Below are 9148 nucleotides of genomic sequence, written 5' to 3'. Positions count from 1 at the left end.
GTGGCATTGCGCTGGGTGGGGATATATGCGACCCTAATAATTCTGGAGATGAAGCGCCTGGCTGGATTCTCCTCTGTCCATGGGAAGTGAAGAGTCAGCTGACACCTCTCCCATTCCAGCTGGGTCAGCAAGCCCAAATTAGGAAGAAGCTACCAAACTCCAAGAGAGCAGAGTCCATGCCCTGGCACTGAGGTGGCATTGGTAAGATAAGCCCCAGCAAGGGAGGGTGGAGGTGGAGGTGAAGGAAGCAGAGACACCAGGAATGGACCAGGCTGGCCTCAGACGGCTGCAGGGACCTCACCTCCTCTATCGGTGGGATCTCTTGGCCAGGGTGGTGGTAGAGATGATCTTGCTGCTGGAACTGCCGCTGACACCAACACTACCACCAAACCCAAAAGCACTTCCGGAGCCAGAACCCAGGCCAAATCCGGAGCAGCTTCCTAACCCTCCACCAATGCCTCCTGCACTGGCAGCACCCCCAACTACAGCTGCGGGAGAAAGACAAGGACATGGTCGTTCCAACAGTGCTGGAAACCAGGAATCTCACCCCAAACCGGGGTGAACAAATGGCCACAGCGGGGGCAGATGGTACTTACAGATGCTCACGGCACTCTGGCATTCTCCAGACATTCTGTGGGTAACAGAAAGAGCAGTGAACCTCAGCAAACCTGGAGCCACACTTCGCTCAACAAGCAGGTATCAAGCACCCTCCCATCCTTCAGTGGCCAGATTTGAGGCCTGAATGTGAACCTGTTATATAACACCGTCCTGATTCATAACACACCAGCACAGAAGCAAGTGGTCCAGCAGAGGTGTCCTGGACTGGCCATGGCTCTGGACCCTCTCCCTTCCTCCTGTTCCCACCCTGCCTCAGCCCCCCTCACCGGCACTCCTCGCCCTCCAGCAGCTTGCGGTAGGTGGCGATCTCAACGTCCAAGGCCAGCTTCACACTCATGAGCTCTTGGTACTCTTGCAGCATCCGGGCCAGCTCCTCCTTGGCCTTCTGCAGGGCGACCTCCATCTCTGTGCGCTTGCTGTAGGCATCTTTCAGGGCCACCTCCCCACGCTGCTCTGCATCAGCCATGGATGCCTGCAGAGTCTGGCACTGCAGACAGGGGCACGGGACAGGCAATCACCAGTGTCCTGCTGTCAAGACCTCTAAATCTGTCCCCTCTCCTGTAGCAGCTTTGCTTGGGTTAGGATGTCAGGATTCTGTCTGTCCTTCTCCCCACCTTCCCTGACTCTTATGTATTTTATTCACTCCAACTAGGGTCCACCAATGCCCCCACCAGACTGATTAGATAAAATGAGCAAAACCAATGAAAAAGAGCCAGGAAAACTTATTTGCTGAGGTTATCATGTCATGTTAACTAGGATATTGCTGAAAAGATCTGGGTATGACTTATACAAAGAGCTACAAATCCCCCGCAGACTAGCTCAAGATCTTCTGGTCTGATGCCTTATCTGCTTGTCTACTGTGGAGGCATCTGCCTCAGGCCCCTGGCCCTGTACCGAGGCCGGGTAGAGGTGACACATACTTGCTTCTTGACAGTCTCGATCTCAGCCTGCAGCCTCTGGATCATCCTGTTAAGCTCTGAAATCTCATTCTTGGTGCTCTTCAGGCTGTCACCGTGTTGTTCGACTGAGGCCTGGAGCTGCTGGACCTGAGACCCAGGAGACACAGGGAATCAGGGGTCAGGGGTGTTTGGATAGAGTCTATTCTCAAGCGGACTCAGCAAGAATAGCCACAGGTGGCAGGAATAATACAAAATGTCATGCTATCTCCAGGCAGACCAGGATCAGTGCCACCCAGAAGAACCAGTTTTACCCCTCACTTCTTTTGGGCTTGAGCTGATGCCCATCTGCTCACAGACATCAAAAGCAGAGCCCCAGAAGCCACTCTTGGCCCCTGAGAGACCCCCGACACCCACCTTGGTCTGGTACAAGGCCTCGGCCTCGGCCTTGCTCCTCTGGGCGATGTCCTCGTACTGGGCCTTGACCTCGGCGATGATGCTGTCCAGGTCCAAGTTGCGGTTATTGTCCATGGACAGGACCACAGACATGTCACTGACGTGGGTCTGCATCTGGGACAGCTCCTGCAGGGAAAATGTCTCACATAAGGCCTCCTGGAGAGTCTTCCCTAATCTCTGACACCAGAGACCTGCCATCACCATGGAAATGGCCATGCCACAGGCTCAGATGGAAGCCAACCTGGCATTCCCAAAGCATACAGAGAAGGATGAGGGGTAAATTTCTATGTAGAAGTCATGTGGTTGGTGATATCTCAAGTCAGAAAAACAATGCTTGTAGTCTCTACTGCTCCCTAAGCTCCTCCAGGTCAGGGGGCCCTGAGTATGTTACATGGAAGGGAAGGGAATGGATCTATTTCACCAGAGAAATGCTAGACAGCAATAACTTCTATCCCATGCAATCTTTAGACCTAATCTTCTAAGACAACCTCTGGTTTTGAGACCTCTCAGTTGAATCTCTCACTTCAACCCTTTCTATCCATGACCTTGCTGAGAGCCCACGGCCCTGAAGTAAGGGAGCTGGAGTCCTTTCAACGAACTGTCAATTCCGACCAGCAGCCTCACAGATGGAGGAGTCCTTTCCCTGAATGTGGGGGTGGGGATGGGGGAATGGAGTCCTCACCGCAGCATAGAGGACCCTCAGGAAGTTGATCTCATCATTACGGGCCTCCACTTTGGCCTCCAACTCCGCCTTGTTCATGTAGGTTGCGTCCACGTCCTGCAGAGGAAGGGGGAGGATAAGAGACAAGGTACAGGCATTCCAACAGTGGGCAGAGAGTGTTATGTGACACACAAGGTAGCACCAGGTGAGGTGGCTGGGGACTAATCATTTGGCCTATTCCGCCCCTAAAGCCACCTGCAGACATGGAAGTTAATTATCCAAATGGGCTTTTTTATCACAGCCTTAATTCATAGTTCAGTGAGATCTGGATAGTACCAAGTGGGGTGGAGATGAGAGGGATGGACCGAACCCATGATTCAAGCCAAAGGCCACTCCCAAGGGAAGTGGGAGCACATCCCTACCCGCCTTCAACCCTTACCTTCTTTAAGACCACAAAGTCATTTTCAGCCGCTGTACGTTTGTTGATCTCATCTTCATACCTGGGTTGGGAAGATCCCACATGCCGTGGAGCAGCTGGGCCCGTGAGCCATGGCCGCTGAGCCTGCGTGTCCGGAGCCCGTGCTCCGCAACGGGAGAGGCCACAACAGTGAGAGGCCCGGGTACCGCAAAAAAAAACCAAAAGCCCCACAGTGAGCTACTGTTTCCACTCTCTCCTGCTGGTTTTCAGACATCTAACTACCTGGAAAAATCCATCTAATTGGCTACATTTTCCCACGTTCATACAGATATTCATTCCACCTACATTTACTGAGTCATTACAGCATATGAGGTACCAGTCTAGACCCTAGTTTACTCAGAGAAGTGAAAAACAAATTTTAAAAAGACTGTTTGCAAGAGATAAGATGTGAGGAGGAGAACCAGCAATGATCTGGTCGACTTTATTTCCATAGAGGGGCTGTCCTTTGGCCATTGGGTGGATTAAATTCTCAGGAGGGTTGCCAATACTCCAGTTCTTTTTCTTTGGTGTGAGAGTGAATTGAGAGAGGGAGCTGGTATTTTTCTCAGCTCCATCCCATAATGAGCATAATAAGAGTTACTCTGCATTCAATGTTCATTTTATGTCCGGCACTATGCTACTAGCTCTCTCTATCTCATTTAATTCTCACAACCTATAAAGTAGAACTATTATCCCCATTTTAAAGATGATGAAAACTAAGGTTCAGAGAAGGTTAAGCGAGTCACCCAAGATCACAGAGCTAGTAAGTGAAGGAATCAGTACGCCAAGCAAGTCCATCTATCTCTACAGCCTGTATTCTTCTAACCCTGCTGTATTATTTTCCATCTGTTTGGTTTTTTATCTTATTTGTATATGGCAAGCCCAGCTCTCTGAATACATCACTCATTTTCTGTTTGGGGCAACTTAGGGTTACTAGACCTCACCCCATTAAAAAAGTGACCATGTAGAAGCATGGGAACAGACTGGAGGTCCTCCCTGACCCTTTGGGGTCTCTTCAGAGCCTGAGATTCTAAATGATGAAGAGGAGCCCGGGGGGCCTGGGGCATGGCTGGGCAGATTGTCACATCCCCTCCCCAAATACTTGGCCTTGAAGTCCTCCACGCTGTCCTGCATGATTTTCAGCTCAAACTGCAGGCGTCCTTTGTTGTTGGTCAAGGTATCCAGCTGCTTCCTCAGGGCACTGAGGTAGGCCTCAAAGAAGGGATCAAGGTTTTTGCTGGATGTGGTTGTCACCTGCTGCTGAAGGAGGTTCCACTTGGTCTCTAGAACCTTGTTCTGCTGCTCTAAGAACCGCACCTGTATTTAACACAGGGACCAACCGACAGATGAGGGCCTGAATCTCTGGCAGGAGGTCTGGCCAACACCATCCCCGTCAATCCAAGCTAACCAGCGAGCCCAAGAGCCATCCGAGTAGGGCCACCACGTTGCAACTCCAGGCATTATCTGCTGGGGTCAACATGGCGGCCCCGCTCCATAGCAGCAAGTGGGCCACGTGTGTTGGGAAAAGCAGAGCAGAGCCCAAGCATCGGGGCCTGACTGTGCAACAAGAACAACGTCCCGACCACAGGGATCCAGAGCTACTGAGAAGGGAGGAGTTGCTGAGAATACTGAACTTCTATGAAATAATAAAATAAAACAAACTTAGGAGATACAACCACAGCCTAAGGGCTCTTGCATTCAAAGCGATCCTGACCCAAGGCAAAGGAATGATAAGTTCACTGAAGATGTTTTAAACAAGCTTTCTTATAAATGGACCTGGTGTGTCCCTGTGAACCTGTGCACGACTGAGTATAAATATTTAAGATCAGGCCCTAGACATATTCTGAGTCTCATAGACTCACTGCTGCAAAAGGACTTCCCTGAACTTTCCCTCTAGGAAGAGATCTAGCCAGATAAACCAGGGTTTGGCATGATATTTCCACTTTAGGTGCTTCGGAATTGTAAGAAAAGCAGCTAAGGGTGACTGATCACAGTTTGAACTTAAACTGATGATGGGAGATTAGACAAGGAAGCACCCAACCCTTGGTCTTACTTTCACATCTATAGGTCCTAGAGTCACAATAAAGCCCTTTTAAGCTGCTATGGGTTAATTCAAACTAGCAAGAAGAGCAAATATTCTCACTCGATCTACTCCAAGATTGTTCATTCTTGCCCCATTCATCTAAGAGAAATAAGACTTCGATGCACAGAGAACCAGGGCAGCCTGGGCCAAACGTGCTACAGCCATCTATTCAGTCATTCATCTTTGGATTAATGACTCTCTGGAACTAATCTCTTTGCTATCATCCATCATACAGAAGCACAGCGTACAGCAGAAAAGACTTGAACCTCCAGACCTTGCATGGAGTAGGGGAGTGGACTACAAAAAAGAAAATCAGAGAGCCATCCCCTATCCTCTTCAAACAGACCCAGAAATGAGCATTTTTGCCCAGAATCAGGAGGATGAACACAATGACCTTCCAAGGTCCTACCAGAAACTCTAATCTGCCATTAGAGTCAGTCCCTTTCTCATTTGGGAAACCAGCCTGGTTTTCTTCTGCTCTGACAACAGAAGTGCCAGTCGTTAAGCTATTATATTAACTATAATTAATTAACTATTGAATTATTAGCCATATTATTTATGAAACCAAAATCTGAGAAGAAGCAGGGAAACAAGGAACCCACTTTATAGCTGGGGTGACTGGACCCAGAAAAGTTGAATGATTTGCCCAGTAACACATAGCACGTCAGGAAATCCAAGTATTGAACTGCGTTGAGCAGCCTGTTTTCCCACCAGTCATAGGACAAAAGAGAAAGAGTAATGACTCTTCTTAACCGGGTGGGAAACAGCGGCCCAGAGAAGTTCACAGTTTTCCCAAGTCCGCAGCAGGCTCAGGTCCGAGATGCCAGGACTCAGAAACCCTGGCTTCTACCACCTTATCTGACCAAGGGGCCGGCTCACCTTGTCAATGAAGGAGGCGAACCTGTCGTTGAGGGTCTTGATCTGCTCCCGTTCCTCGGTCCGGACCTTCTGGATCTCAGGGTCAATCTCCATGTGGAGTGGCGTCAGCAAGCTCTGATTGATGGTGACCTCCTGAATCCCTCCAGCAGGGCAGACAGGGAAGCCAGCACCACCCCGTCCACCAAAGGAGCCCCCGAATCCAAGGCCAAAGCAGCCAGCCCCCAAACCTCCAGCAGCCCCAAACCCAGCGCCTCGCCAGCACCCAGCCGTGCCGATGGAGATGCTCTTGTTTCCCCCGAGGTTGCAAAGGCTTCTGCTACTGAAGCCCCCGGAGCAGGATCCTGTGCCCCCAGACATGGAGATCGAGCTGAAAACAGGCTTCTTGCCTCCACCTACGATGGCTGAGCCACAGCTAAAGCCCTGGGGCCCGCCTCGGACACACTGCTGTCTGATGAGCATGGCTGGAGAGAGAGGAACACGCTCAGAGTTGTCAGAGAGAAGCGAGAAGGGCCAGGCCACTGACTGCCACAGCCGTAGCCTGGGTCTCTTATATGTGCAGGAGAGCAGGGCTTGGTTGCAGGGGCATAAAGGGAAAAATCTGAAACACCTCTGGGCTTGGCCTTTGGCACTGGCCCATCCTTCTTACACCTGCTGAACATGTCACAAACACACCTACAGAAGTCATTCGGAGGGCATGCTCTCCGCCGGGAGAAGCTGAACCGGTGATGCAGGGCCTCCTGGGTCACAGGCCCCCCCACCCACTGTACTCCCATCTCACCAGCCTCCAGGGGCCTCCCTGCTCCAGACAAGACAACCCATCGCTCTGTCGCTCACTCCACAGAATTTGGAAACTGCAGGCCTGACTTCACATGCATGCTCTGCAAACCTGAAGCAAGTCATTCTCTGGGGCTCAGTTGCTTCACCCATAAATTGGAAATACTACAAATATTCTCCTCCACCTCTGTCAAGATCCTGAGATTAAGAAGAATGAGTGCTTTGTAAACCGTCAGAGGCTGCACGGTTATTTGTCACTTTCATCACTCTTCTTCCATGTGCACTTGGTCCCGTGTAGTCATACAAAAGGGGAAATCCATATTCCAGCCTTCTAGCCTTCCAAACCTAGATCAAGACTCACCTCGACTTTACACACAGTTCTTGAGAACCTACTATGTGCCAGGCATGGAGCTGGGGACAGAAGAAAGTTGACTCTGCTTTGGGCCGTCAAGACTCGCATTCCTTCTCGGGGCTTCCAGTCTGGGTTGGCAGGATTCTAGGTCAGCGTTCTCCAGGCTGGGTCCTTATTGTGCGCGCCATGCTACGCAGTTTGCTGCCCAGTTGTTTTCTTGGCTCCACCGGAACAGGCCATGTCCTGTTGTTTTCCCATGATGGTCCCGGCATTCAGGGTAGGAGCTTGGAACTTTTTGTTCCAAGGTGCTGGGGACCCCTTTGGCAGAATGGTGAAACCTATGAACCTCTGCCCAGAGCAATGTTTTCAAATACAAAACCCTAGTTTTAAGCTCGAACTTAAATTCTTCCCCACTGAGTGCAACAGATCTGTCTTCAAATCCCACCTGTTGTCACTAACTGGCTGTGCAGTCTTGGGCAGGTCACCTAACCTCTCTGAACCCATTCAACCCATCCTCTCATCTACCATATGGGATGCCTGCCTCATAGATCGTGAGATGATGTATCTACAGTGCCTGGTATGTAGTAGGTCGGTAGGCATTCATTCTTATCCTGCCTGGGCTTTGCCATTGCCACTTCTGAGGAGAAATTAGATGAAACCTCATCCCTCTTCTCAATCCCTAATGAGACTGCTATTCTGAATCTGGGGAACAGCAGTGATGAGGGCCTACATAATTCCCACAGGCCTGAGCTGACCCTGACCGAATGAAAGCTGGCCACCCCAAAAATGATCAAGCCATCCCGTGCAAAGAGAGAGAGCAGGGCGGGCCCATGGGGTGAGAAGAGGGTGGTCAGTGGATGCAGGTCTTGGGGATCGGGCTGCAGGGGAGGCTGGACTGGCTGGGAGCTCTCTCCTCTGGCCAGCTCCTCTCTCCCCACCTCTACCCTCATTGCCTCTCCCTGCTCTCCTCTTCCCTCTACCTCTGAGCTGCACCCCACCGTCTGTCCCCATCTACTTCAGCCTTTGCTGGGCTCTCCCTGTCCCTGCCTAGGTGGCCTCTAAGTAAATGGAGAGTGGGTGGAAGTGCTGTGGCAGGGAGGACAGGAGACCCCCTGGGCCCCATCAAATGTCCATGGGAGAGAGCCCAAGGGATGGTCCGTCCACCTGTAGTAAGTGAGCATTCTAGAGCCAGGACTATCTCCTACAAGGGACAAGGTTGAACATCCTCTCATCCTTTCAATGAGTATTTATTGAATGCCAACTTCATGCCAGGCACTGTACTGAATGCTCTATATACATGTGGTCATGTAATCTTCCTAAAAGCTCTCTGCAGTCAGTATCACAACCACGTTTACAAATGATGACTTGGAAGCCCCGGGGAGGAGAAGTAGCCCCCCGGGGTCACACAGTAGCATGTGGTGGAGCCGGGACCCGAACCCACATCAGTCTGCTCGCAAAGGCTCTGCCCTCCCTGGGGGTTGATGAGGACTTTCATGGGCTAGGAGGAGGGTTTGCATCTGCAGGGTGCAGCCCCAAGGCATCTCGTGATGTGTCCATTGTGTCTTGTAGTCTATAGCTGTGACACCCCAATACTAGGAGAAAATGCTGTGTCCTTAAGTTGTGTCCAGTGCCTAAAACAGAAAGCCAGCGGGGGTGGAAGGGACTTTAAGGGAACTAATCTATAATATACAATCAATCTTATTTTGTGCCTGTGGGGCACCCAAACCAAGGATCCCCAATTGATGTACTTCTCATCAAGCTAACCCTAAGTCGAGGCAGACGCCATCCCTGAGATAAAAATTTAGATGAGGGAAAGCCCGCCTTGCTTTCCATGTAGAAGGAACTCTCATATAGAGCTGCCGTCACGTGCTGGACACTGGGTGCTTTTCAGGTAGGGGTTCCCTTCCTCACAACAACCCTGCAAAAAAGAGGAGTTGCTATGCTCAGGTTAGAGCTACAGCCGCTGAGGCTC

General features: G+C 50.9%; 1 protein-coding gene across 1 annotated transcript; it reads right to left on the bottom strand.

The window, feature by feature from the left end:
- Positions 1 to 306: 306 nt before the first annotated feature.
- On the bottom strand, positions 307 to 6509 carry KRT4 (keratin 4). The gene is made up of 9 exons (XM_024736624.1): positions 6051 to 6509; positions 4191 to 4405; positions 3071 to 3131; positions 2653 to 2748; positions 1932 to 2096; positions 1539 to 1664; positions 885 to 1105; positions 597 to 631; positions 307 to 488 (listed from the first exon to the last, which is right to left on the bottom strand). The coding sequence occupies exons 1-9, from the start codon at positions 6507 to 6509 to the stop codon at positions 307 to 309; spliced, it is 1560 nt and encodes a 519-aa protein (XP_024592392.1).
- Positions 6510 to 9148: the final 2639 nt, after the last annotated feature.

Source organism: Neophocaena asiaeorientalis, unplaced genomic scaffold, assembly GCF_003031525.2.
Source record: "Neophocaena asiaeorientalis asiaeorientalis breed wild unplaced genomic scaffold, Neophocaena_asiaeorientalis_V1.1 scaffold134, whole genome shotgun sequence".
Lineage (NCBI taxonomy): Eukaryota > Metazoa > Chordata > Mammalia > Artiodactyla > Phocoenidae > Neophocaena > Neophocaena asiaeorientalis.
This window is presented reverse-complemented; position numbering and strand designations above follow the sequence as displayed.